General features: G+C 47.5%; 1 protein-coding gene and 1 long non-coding RNA gene across 4 annotated transcripts in view; one reads left to right on the plus strand and one right to left on the minus strand.

Moving 5' to 3' along the window:
* Window positions 1–4,328: 4,328 nt before the first annotated feature.
* MARCHF3 (membrane associated ring-CH-type finger 3) overlaps window positions 4,329–21,147 on the minus strand; it is a 148,997-nt gene continuing 132,178 nt past the window's right edge. For both annotated transcript variants that reach the window (XM_040444360.1, XM_040444361.1), the window contains exons 4-5: window positions 11,516–11,725; window positions 4,329–5,272 (exon numbers count right to left, since the gene is read on the minus strand). In XM_040444360.1, the coding sequence (XP_040300294.1) occupies window positions 5,114–5,272; window positions 11,516–11,725 (369 nt within the window). In that variant the 3' untranslated portion in view covers window positions 4,329–5,113. The remainder of the gene's footprint in view (window positions 5,273–11,515; window positions 11,726–21,147) is intronic.
* Window positions 14,878–21,147, plus strand: part of LOC121010637 (uncharacterized) — a 49,726-nt gene continuing 43,456 nt past the window's right edge. Inside the window, exon 1 of one of the 2 annotated variants that reach the window (XR_005781298.1) lies at window positions 14,878–15,095. This is a non-coding gene — a long non-coding RNA (uncharacterized LOC121010637). The remainder of the gene's footprint in view (window positions 15,096–21,147) is intronic. The other variant, XR_005781299.1, reaches the window with a different exon arrangement.

Below are 21,147 nucleotides of genomic sequence, written 5' to 3' on the forward strand. Positions count from 1 at the left end.
TTTGACCAGTAGAATTCAAGGGAGGGGACAGCTCCAGGACTTCCAAGCCCAGCCCTTATGCAGGACAGAAGCTTCTTCCCTCTTAGAGCCCTGAGCAGCCATGGAAAGAGAGGGGCCTTTGAAGTTGAGATGCCAGGTGAAGAGGCAAGGCCACACATGGAAGGAGCACCTGGACCATCTGACTGAGACATCCAAGTGCAACCAGAAGGGGCGCCGCCCACAGACTGCCTGGCTGAGCCCTAGCCAACCCATGGAATGGTGAAATGCAATGAAATAGTGGTCTTAGAGCGCTGAATTTTGGTGTGGTTTGTTAGGCACAAAGAGTTTGGCTCTAGGTACATACTTGTAGAATAAAACAGAAGGACCCGTGTAGGCTGATGGTGACAGAAGTTGTCAGGGACTAAATGTATGATTAACTCAGGTCTTTGCATCTGGCCTTCACAAATACGATAAAATAAAACGTTTGATAGGGTTCATGTATTCATTTCCTTAATATGGTAACTGTGGATGGTGTAGGTGAAAAGTGTGTCTGAAAAGGAGTTTCTCAAAAGAAACAGGGCTCCGAAGCTGATCTGGTGTTGTCTTTGTGCACAGAATTCAGAGTCTCTGCGAAGGCACTAGATGTATGAGCTCAGTGACTCATGAGTTCCTCATTTCTGGGAACACAGACAACTGATAGACTATATTTGTTTTCCTCTGTAGCACTAGATCCAGAACTAGCAAAAAAAAAAATTTTTTTTTCATCTGTGATGAATTCTCAATTAGCCATAGTCTCCAGTGTCAGGAAATGCAAGGGTAACTGAAATCTACACATGATTCAAAGATCTCAATCAAGTCAGTAATTTCAGCCTCCAGAAGGGTCTCTTAGTTTTTATTCCAGGCACAGTGTGCTCAGTAAATATCTCTTGATCATTTAAAAGCAATCCCTCTTCTTTTTGAAAGGGATTTTTAAACTATTTGTTTATGGTCCTTCAAATCATTTATTAAAGTCGTTTGGCAAAACCCAAGCTAGGGCAGAATAACCCACACATCAGCCACAGTGAGTGGACTGAAGGGGGCAGAAGGGGTATTGCCATTCATTCATCAACTATTGGGAGCTAAGCCCTACCAATCTCACAAGGATTGTCTGAGGTAGGTATTGCCCCCATTTTACAGAGGCAAAAAACTGAGGCGCAGGTAGGTGGGGTCACTTGTTCAGTCAGCAGCAGGGACACAATAGAGCCAGGCTCAATGCTAGGTTGCCTGACTCATGGCTGGTTCTCTCCCACTCTATCGACCTGGGAAGCAGAGAGTTGGAATCACCCCACAACAACTAAACAACAAGGGAAAAGAGCCAATCCCTGGACACTGAGAGCTCCAAATCCCAGGCACTAGATGCCGGTAGAATATACCGGCCCGTGCATTTTTGCAGAACTGACCCATTTTGCAGAGAGCATGCATTTGCCCAAGCATGGCCTTGGGGTACACATTTCTTGTGACTCCAGCCTCCACAGTCCCAGGTCTCTCGCGGCAGCCTGCCAGACCATAGACCCTCCACGTGCTTGGCCAGGAGGGTTGGCGTCCAGCCAGGTGCATCCATGTCCCGACATCTGGTCCAGAAATAATTCTGAGCTCTGTACTTACCCACAAGCCCACCTCCTGTCCCATTCATGGCTTTGGAATCACCACCTGCATCTCTCATCCAGCTTTAGGTCTTAGAGCTGTGTGGCTGACTTCGGGTAGCTTCTGGGAGCATTATAAATCAAGGAGGAAAGGAAGAATGTGCCAATTTCCTTTCCCAGGTATCTTTTGTCCTCAGATTCTTTCTGCTTTGGGATTCTCCCTGGTGAGAGAGACTGAGGACGAAGTGTTTGCCTGGGGAGAAAGTGGAGCCTCCAGCTGGCCAGTGGCCCAAGTGCAGGTCAGCAGGCTGCTTTTTCTCTTTCCTTTTCTCCGTGGCTCCTCTACGCCCTCAGATGAGTCACTTTCACTAAAGATGAAGTAACTGTGGCTTCAGTCCAGCTGTAAGTGATAGTCCATGGCACTGTGGCACAGGAAAGGGAGACCAGGCCACGGAAGACAAATACAAGTAACTTCTAAGTCATGTCATTTATTTTTTCCCTCCATTGGATTTTCTAGCTCGTCTGAGCTTCTGCTCAGTAGTCTGAGCTGTAGAATTTGTGTGAACATTCCGTGTGCTCTGTATTCCCCAGATGTGAACATGCAGAAGCATGTACACACACACACACACACACACACACACACACCTGGGGCAGGCAAGAATGCACTGGATTTGTCTCAGCTGTCCCTCTCCCCTCTGGCTTCACTGTGACACACATTTGTCTCTACCCTATATCCTTAAGGCATATGGTTAGGACAGGGTACAGCAAAGAGGGAGAAGAGAGGGCTGTTGAAGAAGTTGAAGGAAGGGAAGCTGTGAATCCCCAGGATCCTTTACTTGCCCCTCCTCATTCTTCCCCCTGCTTCATTCTTGACTTTTCAAAAAGAAAGAATCAAAGCAAGAGGTCAAGGCTGGCAGTGACCAGTGCAGCACCTCTGCGCCCCTTCTTCCAGGCAGGTGCAACTTGGCTTGGTGACAGACACAGAGCCTGGACGGCAGTCCCCACCTGTCCCTGGCCTCTTGGCTGGTGCCTTGTGCACGTGCTGCAGTTCCTTATGCTCTCTAACCTTGAATGATGTCATAAAGGGCCAAGAGTGGATCAAGAACTTTGAGGATCTCAGATGGGTGCTGGGCTGCTAGAGCTCAGGGTCTCTCTCCTGAGGAGGACCCAAGCTGCTGGCCCAGGAAGCAAGGCACTGATGCTACTCTGGGCTCCCAGAGTGTCCTGCCCACCACCCTGCAAGCAATCTACTCCTTGCGTTTGGACTCGGCTTTATGTACCCGGGTGGGGATGCAAGTATGGGGGAAAGATGTGTAGCACAGACCCAGTACCAACGTGCCAACCTTCCCAGTGCAGGGGCCTCAGCGAACTGCTGGGCACCTGTCTGCCTTTGATATTTTGAGTCAATGTATCTCATCTCATGAACCAAGATGGCAGGGACTCCCTGCAGCCAACCTCAACAGGAAATGATCCCAGGAGTCTCTCACTTCCTTAATTCACAGAAGGAGCTGGGAGGAGAAAGGGGCTGGTCCTCTCATGACTGCTTGTGCCATTCAACTGAGAGGTGTCGCTGGTTAACCTGACAGCTCAGGGACCAGGGCTGGGTGGATGTTATTTATCCAATCTATTACAGGGCTGTAGTTCACAAGCTACCAAGTTGGACTCTTGGCTCTGGAAATTTAATGTGTGACAGCTGCATGCAGCCAGTGGTGTCCAGCATTTTAAAAAGGTCAATTAAGAAACGGTTGATGGCGGTGCAGCTAATGACAGCCTGGAGGGGTGAGCAGGGCCGAACAAACAGAAGGGCTGAGGCGTAGATTACTGGAACGGAGTGTCGAAGGGGAGCGTGGTGGGGAGGAAATCTATTGTCATCAGCCATAAAGCACATCTGAGTTTTGCAGCGGAGAGCGGTACAGCTGTTTCCCTCCCCAGGCAGCTCGGGGAGCAGTCTGTGAACGGGAGGTTGGGGGGCTCGGCAGACAAAGGTGACACCTGCATCCGCTTGATCGATCTGCACACAAAAATCGTTCCCCTCCTGGCCGCCTGTTCCTTTGCACTTTTCCGCTCTCCCACTTGGGGAGCATAAGGCAGAAGCTGGAGCGATATTCAGAATGTGGGTCATGTTCTAGAAATCCATATTTTAAGCATTCCCCAACGCTGGGCTCCGCCTTCTCCTCCTGGGCGTGTGGGTAGGCGGCAGGCAGGCGGATGGGGGAGCCAGCGCCAGCAAGGGCTTTCCTCAGACGACACATGTGCCCCGTGGTTTCAGTGGCTACAAATGCAGGGTGCAGTTTAGAGCCTTTACACAGTGGTGGATAAAACAGGGACAGGAAGTCCTTAGCAAAGGTCTGTTTCAGCCTGTGACTGAATTGGCTCATGGTTGGGGGAAGGCACTGTGTGGGATGCGTTTTTTAAAAAAATCAGACAAAGGGGCCATAAGCTGCTAGGACAGGTTTTTTGCCACATCTACCTGTCAAGCTAGAAATTCAATAGAGCAATGGGAATGCTAATTGATATGCAAAACAGGTCCAGGGTTCCTAGAAATGTCTAATGATCCACCAGTTCCTTGTGAAGGCAGAATTAAGACATGCACTAAACGAGATGGGAGTAAGAACACCAACCTTTTTGCTTGTCTTTTTTTTTTTTTTTCTTTTCTTTTTAAAACCTACTTTGGGGAAACTTCACAGGTTTTATAATTAAAAAAAAAGAATGCTGCAATCAGCGGGGTTTGTCTTTCACACACTGGATATTTATTATTAGAAAATAGCTTTTATCAGCTGGCAGTATCAAACAATTCAAAAGGAGCCTGCTTCTCGCCGTAATTTTCTTTCCCTCCTTAATGAAATTTAAATAAACAGTTCACTGTAGGGAGAGTTGCCACACCTTTTTTCCCCTTTAAAAACGGAATAAATGAAGTTTAGTACAAAACATCCTCCAAATAGGCCTTGTTCTGTAGCCATTACGCTGTCCCCTTGAGTGAGAGAGAAGAAGGCAATGAAAAAGACCACTCAAGTTATCAAATTACCCCCAAAGAATCTACAGTAGAAACTGGGAAACGCATAAACTAACCCAAACCAAACTCATCCAAACCAAGAAACCAGTTGTAACGTTGGCTTTTTCGACTGTAATTATCATCTGACTTTAATATATATACTTATATATATATATATATTTGAAATAGTAATAAAAAAGGAAGCATTGAATTGCATCTTTAGCAGGACAACCTTCCTCATATGTTAAAGAGGTGTTCAGAAAATCCCACATAGTATCTGCTAAATAAGCATGTTTGGCAGCTGAGCAGGTATCACGTGATTGCAGCATCCATGATTTGAAGTCAAACAGCATCTGCTCTCTTCCGGCCGAGTCCGTTGCTGGGGCGATGTGCTCACAAGGCTCAGGGTGTTCTGAGACCCACAGCTTAAGGAGGGGTTCGGGAGTGGCTCAGTGCATGGCCCCCGTGCGGAGACTTCCAAAACCCCAAACAACGAGCCAACCGACCAACCACACAAGCCTCAAACAATGGTCTCCTTTGAGTTCCTCTTGACAGAATGGGGGCCCAGCAAGGACTGCTGATTAGAAGGTACGCTGACAGACTTTGGAATGAGGAGAATCACTCTCTGATTGGTCCGACGCCATTCGTTGTACAATCGACAGTGGTATCGAAATGACACCTGGGGTCAGGAGAGGAAAAAATAAGGGAAGGTTTCAGGTAAGCAGAAGCCGAGAATCAAACCAAGGAACAGAGAACGTCGTTTACAACAGCTCTGAACAGCTGGCGGTGGTACAGCGGGGCGGGCCGCATGGGCAAAACGGCTCTTGCAAGCGGCTGAGGGTTGGGAGGTTGGGACCAACCAGAGAAAACCCATGTGTGGGCACACGCAGGGCTCCCAGGGTGGCATCCTCCATTCCCCATAATACTGGATAAAATTAGGATATGAAGAGGAAATGAGGTTCCTTTGGAGTCTGGATTTAGTTTTGGGGTAGTAGTGTTTGGGCCCCAAAGCGTCAGTTGTGAAGCAAGTTAGCCACAAGCAGTTGGGCAGAGTGGGTATAGTGCTAGCCCTCCCCGAGGTGTGGGATATGGCAATGTGTCTTTCTGGTCTTCAGGTTAAATGAGAGGGATGCTCATGTATCCTCCTGCAGGTTGGACTCTGCACAGTTCAGTATTCAGACTAGCAAATGTACCCTTTGAATTGTGCCATGCACAACCTGTACAACTGTACTAGCTGGCCCTGATCGGTGAACTCCAACTGCCTGTAGCTACGGTGTTCTATGGCTTCCAGTGGGGATGCTCTGGCATGGGCACCAGGTCCCTTGATAAATTCTTCTTGAGCCAGAGCCTGGGGTAGGTTCAACTTCCGTGGGCATCTGCAATGCCTTGTGCCTACCTCAACATTGCATCGAGTGCTCTGTACCTTAGTGTATTTGTTTCTCTGTCTCCCTGCTCCAGAAGCATCTTGAGAGCATGGTTTGAGTTGTATTTGCCTGTGTAAGCCTAGCACCTAGCACGTGCCTGGCACTTAGGAAGTTGCTCAGTAGAGCTTGCTGAGTGAATAAATATCCTATGCTTTCTGATTGCAACACTGCTTCAGATTCAAGCCTCTCTTATAGAATACACAACATTATAAGCAGTCAACTGATGGCCAATTGTGGCATAACTCCGCCGAAAAGTACTTGCTTCCCATGTAAATACACTGGAATGAGACACATCTGTGGTTTGTTTTGGAGAAGGCTAGCTTACAGCATTGATGGACTGCCCAGGCAGTTCAGAGTCTGTACTTTTGAAGATGCATAAACTGTCTTTAACACTGGGGGTAGGTTCCAGTTTGGGAGCATCCAGATGACGAGGTAGGTGCTGGGAAGGAAGATGCCCGTGAGCTTAGGCTGACAAATTACCCGGTATGGGCTGTTTAATAATCTGGGGTGGGCGGTTTGGGATGATCCCGGCACAGGATCCATGGTAATCAGAGGGCTGACCTATGGTTGGACCTCAGTGTTTCTCAAGCAGAGGAGAGCACAGGCCCTTGATCAGAAAGGGCTTACCAGTCGTCTGGCAGGGTCATGAAATACACGGCCGCTAGCTCAAATTTCTGAGGCTAGAAACCAGATGCCACAGGCTGAGTGCCAGTGAGATTTGGATATGAAAATATAAGCTTCTCAACTCACACAGATGTGCTTTTCTCCAAAAGGCCCTGAACATGCCAAAGTGGATCAGGTTTTTTTTTTTTTTCCTTAAGCTTGATTCTCATGCATCTATTCTGTCCTGCTACTGCTTGGTGCTACTCATGAATGTGAAACAGGTAGGCTGGAAAGCCCGCTGCTGGGGGCTAAGAGCAGGGAAAGAGGAGAATGCAGACAAGTACTTAACAAAGAGCTTTGGCAGTCCTGGAAGTCGGGAATCTGGAAATACTATAGTAAAGCTGGGTTTCCAGTCAAGAGACCCTTCTTCTGGGGGTGCCTGGGTGGCTCAGTCTGCTGTGTGTCCTACTAGTGATTTTGGCTCGGGTCATGATCTCACGGTTTGTGAGTCTGACGTCGGGGTGGGAGCAGTTAGGGGGGCAGTGGGATCTCTCTCCCTCTCTGCCCCTCCCTCGCTCATTCTCGCATGCACACTCGCCCTCGCACTCTCTCTCTCTCTCTCTCTCAAAATAAATAAACAAAAAAGAGACCTGAGGTGCCTGGGTGGCTCAGTCGGTTAAACATCCGAGTCTTGGTTTCGACCCATGGGTTCGTGAGTTCAAGCCCCATGTCGGGCTCTGTGCTGATGGCAGGGAGCCTGCTTGGGATTCTCTCTCTCTCTCTCTCTCTCTCTCTCTCTTTCTCTCTCTGTTTCTCTGTTCCCCCCCTGCTTATGCTGTCCCTGTCTCTCTCAAAAATAAACAAACTTAAAAAACAAAAGAGACCCTTCTGTACGTTAAAGAGCTGTGCATGCTGGACCTCAGTGAGCAGAGAAATAGCTGTGGGCGTCTGCCGATAGCTCCTTTTCTGATGCTGGAAGCAGACCCTGGGCTCTCGGGCCAGGCACCCCAGGCTTGGATCCCATCCTCTGCCTAGCGGCTCCACATTTGGGAGTGTTGCTTACCATCCCCAAGCTTGAGTTTCCTCAGCTGCAAAATGTGAATGGTGGTATCTCAGAGTGCACAGAAAGCACTTAGCACAGTGCCTCACGTGCGCGAGTGTTCTCGGCCTGTTATTTTTGATGTGTTAAATATGGAAAGGAAGACAGTTTTGTGACGCTCCTTCTTAGACACAGGGGAACTGGGGGAAAAAGAGAAAAACAGGGCTGTTTCCCTTGCTCTCAGCGTGGCGGGGGGTCAGCAGCAGGTTGCATCACCTGGGAGCTTGTTAGAACATCAGAATTTTGGGTTCCACCCAGACCTAAGGAATCAGAGCGTGCATTTTAACAAGATCCCTAGGTGATTCACAGATACATTCCAGCCTGAGAAGCACTGCTTCAGGCGACCCAGGAGTCAACAACTTAGCAGTTCTCCTGGTGCCTTGGCCAGGAGGTAGAAAAATCAGCCCACTTGTTGAGACAAACAAATGAGATCTTATTATGCATTAATCTATCTTCATTGCCGTTAACCATCACAGTCTGCAGGCAAATTCAATCAATAAGAAGAAAGCATCATATAAAGATGACTTCTTATCGGGGGACAGTAAAATAGATTGGGGCATGATGCAGACGGGGCCTTGGGTTTGCGCTTGCCCTGGGTTCATGCTGAGTCTGGACCAGGAGCTCCAAGACGCCCCCTCCCTGCAGTGGGGCAGAATAGGAAGAAGGGAGGTTTGATTTAGAGAAAAAAAAAAAACAGGCAGTGACAGAAAAATAAACAACACAAACCAAAAAGAAGCTGTGGCAACTGTAACATTAGGAACTTCATTTAGATATTTCTTAAATGTGTGAGTTTTTAATTTTTTATTTTGAGAGAGAGAAAATCCCAAGCAGGCTCTGCCCGGTCAGCATGGAGCCTGACTGGGGGCTCCATCCCAGGAACTGCGAGATCATAACCTGAGCCTACATCGTAAGTCAGATGCTTAACCAACTGAGCCACCCAGGCGGCCCAAATGTCTGAGGTTTTAAGAAGAAAGGAGGAAGCAAGAGCACAGGGCCACTATTCTAAAAATACTGTTCCTTTTGGGGTGGGTTTCTTAAGGTGTATTCATTTCTTTGTCCAAAGGGTATTTATTAACCTGTTGTGGACCAGATCCTGCGAAGAGCTGTGGTCACAGACTGGGCAAGGAGGGCTAGAATACATCAGCACCCACCTCTCCCTGTCAGGGAGGGGACAGGCTGTTACCTAAGGTCTACTGTAACATCACGGCAGGGTTTGGGAAATCTCGTTACGGATTTTTTATTCTGCCCTTTCTCTCCAGAGGTTTTGGCATGATTGAGGCTTGCTGATGGGGCCAGGGCCTTGTAAGTCACCTTCCCAGAAACGGACTGCTGCTCCCTGAACGCTGGCTGTACCGCGGAGGTGGGCTGTGTGAGCAAATGGGACGCGGAGCAGGACTGGGCACGGGGTCACATTCAACCCCCTCAGGCTACCGTGGGCTATTTGGGCTGCGGCTCAGCCAGCCGGCAGTGACCCTTGTTGGACAATGTCCTACGGAAGGTTTCCCCGTGTTATAAGGAGAATTCAAATGACTACCCCATCGGGCTGGGAGCAAGCCAGAGGAGACAGATCACTCATTCATTCCATTCTGTGCCTTAACCGGTTTCTGTGCTGAGTGCTGGTTCCATCAGGGACGCAGTGAGCTGAGGGGCTTCCCCCAGGTCACAGCACCACCCCTCCCGCCCCCCTGCTCCCCACCTCTCAATGGGAGCTAATTATAAGTGCCACCCTGGATGTCTTCCTAACGCTGAGCGTGGACTCAGCTCTCATCCGGCTTTTGACTATGCATGGAGCTCAAGTGGTTTGTGATGTGGGCAGTGACGTTTCTGGGGCACCTCTCCCCGGGATCTCGGCGGAGATGGCTCGCGCCCTGGACTCCGGGGTCCCTGGTACGGGTTTCCACACTGCAGGTTCCAGAAGGCCCAGCTCCCCTGAGTTGCGCCAGATCTGCGCACAGACTGCAGAGGCAGGCCAGCTGAGTCTGAGATGGTGGGGAGGCTGTGTGTCCCCCTTCGCTGCGCCCGTGAGGCCCTTTCAGGAAGGCTCCTCTGAGTAGCCGGGCTGGGACTGACACCGTGTTTGTTTACCTAAGACATTTTCACAGCATATTCTCCCAAAGCCTGACAGCTTGTTTACAATGGGTTTCTGCCGGAGGGCACTTTCCACGTGCTGTCAGCTCCTGACTTACGGCTCCTGCCAGGGCTGCTGGGTGCAGCATTTATCAGGGAGGGAGTTAGTCTAGATTCAGTAACTACTGTCGCGGGGCGTCGCGGTTTCCGCAACAGTCAAAGGGGAGAAAGCCTTTCTTTCCCTCCAAACGCTTTGCATCTTGTAGACGGCTGGGCATGCAGAGGAAGAAAGCCCTGTGCTTGTTCTGGGTGCTCTGATAAATGTTCCCGAAGTTACCGCGCCTAATCGTCACAGCAGCAGGACCCAGGGGCTGTCGCCTGCTCCTCCAACTTTTTGCGTAAGGCTGGTCAGAGAGGTTAAGTACTCTGTTCAGAGTTACACAGCTATTAGGATGTAAATCTTGGGTCCAACCAACGGGCCTTTGGATTCTAAATGCATATGTGCTCTTACCATGCAGCACTGCCTCTTGGAAACATTTCTGAAATAGAATATGTTCTCATTCTCCTGAAAGAGCCCTTGCTAGGTACCTTTCCCACCCAATCCCCTCTTTCATCTAAGATGGGTCGCATCCACATTCCCCTAGGATAACTTTTCCTTTCCTTTCCTTTCCTTTCTTCCTCCTCCACCCTTCTTTTCCTCTTTCGTAGTGGGAGTGGGAGCTGGTGGGGCCGGGTTTGGAAGGCAGAGCAAAGGAGCAAGTGTGAGCAAACGCTAGAAGCTTCCACATGCTGACACACTGTGCTACGGGATATAAGAGTGGTACACTCTGGACAGGAAATACATATTAAATAACAATGGAACGTGTTCAGATTAGAAATGAGCAGGCACAGGAGAGTAATGCCAGGAAGCAGGGGGCCTGGTTTCTGAAACTGTTGTAGAGGCTAGTGACGCTCTTCGCTGCGGGTCCCAGAGGGAAACATAAAGTGTGAGATCAATGCCGTGCCAACTGGTGCCCAAGCCATCAACTCACTTCATGAGTTCAGTGAACGGAAAGAACAGAGATGTTTAAGAATTCTTCCTCATGTACAGCAGGTACACTTATTGGGAACTGGTTTTCTTTGGTGGCGGCTTCTCAGCTAGATAAATGAGTGTTTTTATGGGCAGCAGAGTCAATATCCCGACACAGAGAATAATCATCAGGCAAAGTGCAGCCCCACGTCCAACAAAGACTTGAGGCTGCGTCAGGAAGTAAGAAGAAAATAACCAGCAGGAGGATTCATGATGTGCGGAGGCAGTGACAGCAACGGTGGCCGAATGCATCATTCATAATACACTACAATCCCAGCAAAAGTGAGGAACATAAACCAGAGAAAGGAAACGCCATGCCTCATAACGGATGGAGTCCTAGAACGCTGGAGGGGAGAAATGTCTGGGGTGTGTGTGTTTGACTGATGGGCTCTCAGAAGCTGGGGCTTTTTCTTTACTTGATCTGCTCTTCCCAGCAGCACACCTACATGTACACACACACACACACACACACACACACACACGCACACACGTGGTAATAAATCGCATCAGACTCTCTCACCAGCACCTGCAGGTCTGTCTCCCATGGGGCAGATAGGACATGTGACGGACAAGAGGGAAGTCTGCGCCAGCCTTGGGGCAGCCAGCTCCAGCTGCTCTGACCGCCCCCCCCCCCCTCCCCGGACGGTGGGCCATACTTACTAGTGTCCAAAAGAGGTAAATAGTGAAGAGTGCGACAGTGAGTGCAATCAGTCCGACGGCCTCCAGCCGACTGCTAAAGTGCAGGTGGTCCACAGCGCCCCGCAGGCAGAGCCAGCCCGAGATGGTGGCCAGTGGAGTTATGAACAAGAAGCACACCATGTCTCCAAACAGAGTCCGCTTCTCATGCTGGGGGCCTGGGTTTCTGAGCCACTGCCGGGGAAAAGGGAGAAGAGAGAAGAGAAAAGCAAGGTCACGGTTAAATGCCAGGATGGCATGGAGATACACTACCCACAAGCTGTCTTCTTCTTCAGGAAACTGGGAACGGGCACTTCTGACCCATGCTGAGATCACAAGGCAGCATTAAGGGCTCATTCCCAGGCCCCGCCTCACCGGATTATAGTGACTATGGTGATAATTTAACGTGACAATAGTGATGATGATAAAAACAATAATTTGAACAGTGTCCTTGCTGTCGATGGCCTGCTGTTTCTGAAACGATGGTTATCATTTTAAATAGCGACCCCATGGGAAGGTAGAGAGGATGTTATTTCTGGAAGGTAATAGCTGAGGTAGAAAAAGTGCTGTCATGTGGCCAAAGCCTTCCAGGATCTTGGCTCTGGGAGATGTCTACAGGAAAGGGTTAACTCAGCAGGCCGGGGTGGCTCAAATTGTGCATGTTCCCCTGAAAGACCCGTTTTCAAGATTGGCTCTTCAGAAATGAGCTCTGAGTCCTGACAATATTTTGCCTTTTACGAGTGTCTTTGTTTGCCTGAGGCCTTGGGCCATATGGTAAGAGTATAATGAAATAGTTTATGCCAACAGCGTGATTTATGCTGAACACCTATGTTCGCTGTGGGGGCTGGAATATGAGCAGCTGAGGTCAGTCATGCAGGCGCTGAATGCCTATGTGACCGACCCCAATAAACACCCTGGACACCAAGGCTTGGGTTGATAACGCTTGGTATGTGTTGTCACAAATTGTTGCTTTGTATGACATTACTGGGAGGGGACACCTGGGAAGTCGCACCTGGTTTCTTCTGAACTTCACCCCGTCCATGCACCCTTTCCTTCTGCTGATTTTAGTTGGTGTCCTTTTGCTGTAATAAATTGTAACCATGAGTAAAAGAGCTTTTCTGATTCCTGTGAGTCCTTCTACTCAGTCATGGAGCCTGACGGTGGTTTTGGGGATCCCCCACAGAGTGAGGCTCATGTGACTCCATGAACTGAGTGATGCCCCTCCTTGTTAGGACCCTGGACCTCCTCCTTAGGGTGGTCCCTGACGTTTTAATTGGGTTGCCCTCTTGACTGAGTCAACCCCAAAAAAGGGTGGGCAAAACTTTGTGGTTGTTGAAAGACCAGAGAGGAGAATTCCTACAGGGGGGGAACAGAGTTGCTGGGGAACTCAGTTGGGGAATTGCTGAACGCCTGCTGAAATGTTCTCCATAATCCATTCTGGGAAAAGTCATGCTTACGTATGGGTGTCGGTGCACGACAGTAATGAGGTCAGGTGGCTTTTCTTCAGATTGGCATTGAAACATGTCTCCAAATACCCCTGCCTCACTACCCCATGTAGTAGTGGCTGTGCCCAAAGGGTCCAGAGGAGGGGGGGTTGAGCACAGTTAGGGGTGGGAGTGGCAAGAGACGCAGGCCGAGTCTGTTTTCCATCTTGTTTCCTAAATGAACGGGGGCTTAGCTGTGCCGTGGGCTGGCCCCCAAATGGAAGCACTGTGGGCTGCTGAGCACACATTCCAAATGGCCAGGGCTGCAGTTCCCACAGAAACATTGGTGGGAGTGAAAGCATCATGACAGGGGATATGAGAGTAGATGGTGCACAGTGGAGAGTAAAGGGAAGGCCATGGTCAAGGGCAGGAGGAAGAGACAGAGGAAGCAAGGTGAGGACAGAGCAATGGAAGGGCCAGCAAAAGCTTCAGGGAGTGACCAGAGGAGATGGGTGGCGGGGAGAGATGGTAAAAGGCAAGGAAGAGCTTTTCTGAAAGGTACCCTTTCCTTGAGTGTTTGCCTGGGGCCAATATTAAACGACCCACAGTGCCCAACATACCAGTTTCCAGGGACAACCCACCTTACCATTGTGCTGAGATGCTGAAAGAAGTCAACCTCAGCTCAGTAATGAGGAGGCAACTTGTCTGTGAATATAAATACAGCATTATAAAAAATTTCACATAAATCCCTAAGTGATCAAGTGCGAATGATGCTGACCCTGCTGCCTGTTGTCATGTTACCTTACACATCTCAGCAGCTTCAGAAAAATTCAAAGAGCTCTTATTAATTAACATTTTCTTGCCTAAACACTGGGAATATCGATCGCTGTGAGGTGGAAAGGGGAAATCAGGTACGATTATCCTAATTTTATGGAGGCTCAGTGAGGTTAAAGGATCGCTCCAGGGGATTCGGAGGTCAAACTGAGGAGAAGACTCACATAGCTCCCCTCTTGCTCAGGTGTCCTATCAGTAAAATACTCGAAAAATATTAAAATTGCAAGACATGCAGAAATCCAGATCCTTAAACAATTTTGCTCGAATCGCAGCAACCTGATTCCCCTTGCAGATTTTCCCTGGAAGCAGATCTGGAAGCCTGGCCTCCCTTGTTGGAACATAGGAAATTCTCAGTAAATATGCAACAGATGTTCACAGACAAGCCGACCTCCCTGGCAAAGACTTTCCTCAATTTCTTCTGCTTGGGAATTCGGAATGCATTTTATGAAAATTAATTTAGAATTTTACTTATCTGTGTGGCCCTTAACATGACCCAGTGAAATGACTCAGGTGTGGAAGGAGGTAATTACAAGTCACTAGTTATCTCTGTCTGGTGTAAGATAAATTACAAAGGCAAGATGATTATTACTAATGCTGGTTCCTGGTTTCTCAGTTTCTAGTTGTGCTCTGATTTTCTATATTCTTTTTTTTAGATGTTTATTTATTTGGAGAGAGAGAGAGAGAGAGAGAGAGAGAGAGAGATAAGAACGAGTGTTGGCAGAGGAGGGGTAGAGGGAGAAGGAGAAAGAATCTCAAGCAGGCTCCATGCTCACCATGGAGTCCAGCATGGGGCTCGATTCCACGACTGTGAGATCATGACCTGAGCCAAAATCAAGAGTCAGCTGCTTAATTGACAAAACCACCCAGGCGCTGGTGATTTTCTATATTCTTGAAAATTTTTCAGGCCTTTTTATATATCCATTATCACCCAAAATCTGGGACTCTGCACATTATTAGCTATAAATATATATGTGTGTTTATAAGTGTATATATATATATATGTATATAATATATATGTGTATGTATTGTATGTATACATATAATATATACATATATATGTGTGTTTATAAATGTATGTATATAAATATATATTTATAGTTAATGTGCAGAATCCAGACCATGAGTCATATAAATTTGCTCAACTTACTCTTTATGTTGTTTGCTGCTGGGTCATATTTAAGTATGAAGTTGTTTTTCTTTTTTCTTTTCTTTTTTAAAGTAAGCTCTGTGCCCAGCTTGAGGCTCGAACTCATGACCCTGAGATCAAGAGCTGAATGCTGTACCAACTGAGCCAGCCAAGTGCCCAGGTATGAAGTTACACCCTAGGTAGTGTTATATCAAAATCGGTGACTTCTTCAGAATCCCAGGTGTCATTTATGTTTTACACAAATGTTAAGTCCCATGAACAGGACCACTGGTAGTATCTGTTGCTGAGAAAAACCCTGCCCTCTGCCACAGTAAGAATGTCTGTCAAAGCATCCAAGTTGGTCGAGAACAGGATATTTATACAAGCAGAGATTATAACTGAGAAAATCTGATTACACCTCAAATTTCCAGCAAGCGGGGGGATGTCTAAACAAATTAGGAAAACAAAATAAATTATGGAATTTACTTAGAGCAGAATACCATCGAGTAATTTCAAATGATAATGCACATTTTATATTTCCTGACATGATGTACTGCTGAGCAGGAAGAGTTCTACTGGACAGAATGTGTAGTAAGATCCTGTATATATGATGAGATAGTTACATACACACAGACATTTACAAAGATTTACAAAGACATTACCTACAAAGATGGAGTGGATTTACACAGACGAAGACCAGAATGATACCCAGCAAGATAGTGGCTATTCTTGGTGGTGGAATCATGAATGGCCTTTAATTTTTTTTCACTTTGTATGTATTCTCTAAAATGAACATGGATTCGCCATGTAGCTACGCATGTATGTATTAGTTGTGTACGAAACATTGGGAAAGAGAGAGGGGGACCCTGACTGAGAGACAGGGAGAGAAGAGGGAGGGAGCTATCTAGCTAGTGCTTAGCAAACTATAGCAGTAAAAAAATAAAAAGAAAAATAAATAGTACTGACAGATGTTTGGGGCAAGCTCAGTGCTAGAAATCCGAGTTTATTATGCACTATCTCCCTGAGTCCTTGCAATAACTCTCTGAAGCATGTGCTAACATCATCCCCATTTTACAGATGCCGACACTGGGGAACAAAGAATAACTGACCTAAGGGTGGACAGCAAGTAGGTGGCCGAGGCAGGATTCAAACCAGCCTCACTTTGCTGTTCCTTGATTTCCATGCTTACATTTTCTTTCTGCACCAAATGGCACTTGTGTGTATGTGTGTGTGCATGCGCAGTCACTAGATTTTTTGCAAGCTTTCAGCGAGGTGGGATATGGTAAATCCTGCCATTTTACTGTTTCATCAGGTAGGTGAAGGACTGGCTGGCCAGGATGGTATCGTGGTAACTTTATAAAATATTCTCAGGCTACTATTCTGTTCTATGTGAATTCTCTTACCAGATCACAATGCGGTCCAATCTGTGGGCGTTGAATCACAGCTTCACTTTGGCATAATTCGTAACAGACAAAGGGTTGATCTCAATTATTGTTCACTGTGGTTTTTTGCTCCTCTGTGTCTCCTGCCTCTCTAATCAGTTCTACATATTATACACAGAATATTAAACCTATTCTGTAGCAGTATCTTCATTTCCCAAACATTTAATAAAAGAGCAGCCTTCGGCAGAATGGCAGGTTTGTTTGTATGTCTGTGTTGCCACCCGACCTGACCTGAGGTGGACCCTTTAGAACACTGGCATCTCGCACGTTCAGCATTTACAATGCTAAATCAATGACAGGAGCTTATGTTGACTCACACCTTGTGAAATGCAGAGCACTCTCTTATATGCCACATGAAGTAATTGCTTTACTCTCTGATAACCTTTGAAGGCGGTGCCACTACACCACCGTTTTACCGATAGGGAAACTGAGGCACAGAGAAGAGTGGTGTTGGCTTTGGTCCATGCACTCTAGCTCTAAAGACTGTGCTCCAAAACAATCTGTTCTGTCATCATTCTTTTTTTATTTTTTATTTTTTTTTAATGTTTATTTCTGAGAGAGAGAAAGAAAGAGACAGCGTGAGCATGAGTGGGGGCGGAGCAGAGAGAGGGAGACACAGAATCTGAAGCAGGCTCCAGGCTCAGAGCTGTCAGCACAGAGCCCAATGTGGGGCTGAAACTCACGAACTGCAAGATCTTGACCTGAGCCGAAGTCGGACGCTTAACCAACTGAGCCACCTAGGCGCCCCTCCGTCATCATTCTTGAAGCGGCTTTAGTTTAACATTGGTCTTCTGCTTATACTTGGGGGTTAGCTGTGGCCGATGTTTGAGAATACTAATTTATTTGGCATCTCTCACCTAGCCGGCTCACCTCCTTGGCCGCCAGGGGATCTGTCGGCAACCTGGGCACCCTTCCGGCCTTCTGTTCTCTGCTTCCATCAGAAACGTAAAGCAGGGAGACTGAACCATTAAAAGCCCTGGCACTGAGCTGCCTATTTTTCTGTGGTGATCTCGTTCCAATCGCTAACTCGTTCCTGAACCCGGAGATTGATCTGCTCTTGGAAATACGTACAAAAACCAACCACTCAACCAACCATCTAAACAAAACAGAACCCCCCCGCCCCGACCCATGGTAATCAGCACTGTAGGGCCATAGACAGCAGAGGGAATGAAAGTATCATTCCACCGGTGACACAGCATCACTCACTGGCCGTAAGTGTACATCCAAGGTGAGCCGGGCACCAGTGATTCCTTTCAAGGTGGAGTAACTGTGGGTTCGGATATAATTACAGTGTCAATTTGTTAAATCCCTTCTTGGGGAGTAGGGGCAAAGGGGGTGCAGTGCTATAGGACATTAGATTCTGCCTCCCAGCCTCCGAGTTAATCGGCTTAAATCCTCAAGGCAGATAGGACAGCCTGCAGGTCAGTTTGTACTAGAACCAGATTACACTCTGGTGGCTAATAGCTCTGATCGATTACAGCCTTCCCCATGAATCTCCTTAATGAGAAACCATCACGAGAATGGGAGAAACTGATAGAAGGGATAACAACTGATAGGACCACCACAAATTTATGGAGAGGAAAAAGAAAAAGAAGGCATGGTCTCACAATGTTGTCTCATGTGGGTTTATCCGCTTGAGTGTCTCTTGTTAATATGACACTTGGCAGAGTTATTAACCAAGGGCTTACCTTCCTTGGGATGGGTCTTATTTTTGAAGCCCAACTCATTTTACACTAAGCTGTCTTGCTTGCCTGGGGAGCGGCGAAGTGGAAGGGGCAGTGCTGTGATTAGACGGTAGATGATGGGTCCTTTCCATGATTTAGAAATGACCGTGAAACATGAAAACCATGCATTTCAGTTAATGGAGGCACAAAAGAGAACAAAAACAAACAAACATACTCCTACCGGTGTTCTCAATCCCTGAACTCCAGTCTGTCAGTCAATTTCCAGGACAGCTGAAGTCTCACAGAAAGAAATTCCGATGCCGGGGAGCTGAGGAGATGCTTGTTTGGGACATCCATCAGTGGATGCTGACACTGCTCACAGCAATGCGCCTCAAATGAAAACTTCACAGAGGATTTGCTCATGATCCTAAAATGTCCTTCTCCAGCCTTGGCCTCTGTCCAAAGCTCCAGATGCACATATTCAACAGCCCGCTCAACATCTCCACTTAGATGACTAACAGGCGACTTAAACTCAATCCGTCCGAAACAGAACTCTTGATTTAGTACTTAACTTCACAACCTCTCTTTTCTCCACGTCTCCTTCATCTCAGTGAATGACATCACCACCCACCCAGTCGCTCAGCCATCCATTTCCTTTCTGTCTTGTGCCTAGCCCTCCAGGAAGTCCTATCAGCACCACCTTCAATAAGTCTGGAGTCTGTGCACTTCTTCCCACGTCCACTGCCTCTATCCCCGGGCCACGATCATCTCTTACTTGGGAGGCAATAGCCTCCCGGCTTCCATTCTGGCTTCCCTACAGTCCAGCCCCCAAACCAGGGAGAGAGACCTTGTACATACATCAGTCAGAGGATTTTGAGCCTTTGCTTAAGGCTCTCCAGTGGTCAGAACTGTGTCTGTACTCTTGACCTAGGACTACAAGAAGACCTGACCTCACACCTGCCTACCTCTCTGACTACGTCTCCTACCACCTCTCCCCCTTCATTTCCAACCTTTACCTGTGGCTGTTCCCGTATGGGAGGCAGGCTTTGTCCACATTCTTGTACGGTTGGCTCCTTCCGATCACTTAGGTCTCAGCTCAGAGGGTAACTTAGCACTGCAAACACTCCTGAACCTACAAACAGTGCCTTGCTCTATTTTCTAGAAAGCACATGGCACTCTCTGAAAAGATGCTCTCTTTATTTATTTGTTTGTTCCCTTGTTTACATTTTGTTCCCTACTTCAGTGAGAACTCCGTGATGACAGGGACTTCATTTTTGTTCATTATTGCATGCCTCAATCCAAGAACAGTGCTGGAATGCAGTCGATGCTTAATGAAAATGAATGAGCAAACATCTGGATGCCAGGACCCCTGACCAGAAATGATCTTACAATATGAGTTAGACCAATGAAATTGGTTGGTAAAGAGACACTTTTGTTGGTGAGTAGACATCAAGTGCTGAGGTTCACTGCGTTCAGCCTTCTGGACGGGAGATGGTATTCCTGAACATTTTGCTCTTTGTAGGTTTCCAAGAGAAATATCTACATGTTGTTTTGTTGCTATGAGGTGTCAAACCTGTATTTTCTGTTCAAGCTTTTTTTCCCCCTGAGATGTAAATAATTGTGGAATGCCATCTATTTCTCCATAGGTCATGAGATAGCATGACAAATACACTAAATTATTTAAGGTCCTTTCTAGTGTTTTAGTCACAATTACTATCTTTTTTTTATACCCCCCTCCCTTTTTTTTTTTTTTTTTACTACCTTGAACTACATGAGAACGAGACAATATCAGATGCCCATTTAAAAATTATACAACCCCGGTTCAACCAAAAATATGTACTGAGTGACTATTATGTGCCAGATACTTTCACTGAATTTAATAACACCAGCTGGTGTTGTTATTCCCATTTTGAATTACGACATTAAGCCTCATTGATGTTGAGGTACTTGTTCAAGGTTACAGGGCAGAGGAGCCAGGGTTTGAGATCTCCAGCCTAATGTTCTTTCAGCTCTTTCTTTCAGCTTGCTTTTGCACTACATACAATCTTACCCAAAATTTTTTTTTATTAAAAAAATGCTTAAGGTGGCTCAGTCAGGTAAGCATCTGACTCTTGATTTCAGCTCAGGTCATGATCTCACGGTTGGTGAGATTGAGTCCCATGTTGCTGACAGTGCAGAACCTGCTTGGGATTCTCTCTCTCTCTCCCTCTCTCTCTGCCCCTCCCTGCTGCACGCACTCTCTCTCTCTCTCAAAATAAATGAACATTAAAAAATGTTTAGTTGAAGTGTAATAATGGATGTATAATGCTATACAGTATCAGTTTCACATATAACTACATGAAATCTTGATCCTAATTTGTTTGCCCCTACAGGCTGGGGAAGTAGCCGGAGGAGACAGGAGACTGCTTCTAGTGTCCCCTGTTGGCTCCCCCAAATGCTGTGTGACCCTCATCCAGTTTTTTCACCTCTCTGGGGGCAGTAAAATAACAGAAGTCCCTCTCACAGGGGTGAGGAAGGTTCAGCTTCGAAGGGAGTGGTGCAAGACCGTCTCTCTTTGGCTCAAGTTCCCACTTCTGTTCAAAACATCAGGTTCAACTAGAGACTGGGTGTATCGTCTTCTGAGCTCGGGCTGTGCGTTCGCTGCTCCCTAAACGTCTTTCCATCCGTGCAAGCAACACCTCACACTTGACACGGTCCACAATGGGGCACTGGGTTCACCTCCATCACCCAGCTCCCGCCCGCATTGTCCCAGACCTGGGCGTTGCAAGACCAATACTGGGGGCTCTGGTGCACACCCTCGACCCCATCCTTCCTCGATGCCCCACCCCCCACACGCAACCAATCGGCAGGTCCTGTTGGTTCTTCTGGAATACATCTTGAACTCGTTCGCGTCTCTCTCTCTCTCCAGTGTCACTAGTCTTCCAAGCCACTATTCTCCCCCGAGCCACATAATTGCCTCCTCACCCTCCTGTTCCTGTTATCCGAGAATCCAGTGTCTGCACAGCAGCAAACTCACATCACTTCTCTTGCTTAGAATTCCCTGGCGGCTCCCCAGGGCATGTAGTCTAAGGCTTCTGAACGGCCCACAAGCCCTGTGTGTTTGTACCCTGGGCTCCGCAGACCCCCA

This window comes from Herpailurus yagouaroundi, unplaced genomic scaffold, assembly GCF_014898765.1.
Source record: "Herpailurus yagouaroundi ecotype Mexico unplaced genomic scaffold, PumYag 192, whole genome shotgun sequence".
In the NCBI taxonomy this organism is placed as follows: domain Eukaryota; kingdom Metazoa; phylum Chordata; class Mammalia; order Carnivora; family Felidae; genus Herpailurus; species Herpailurus yagouaroundi.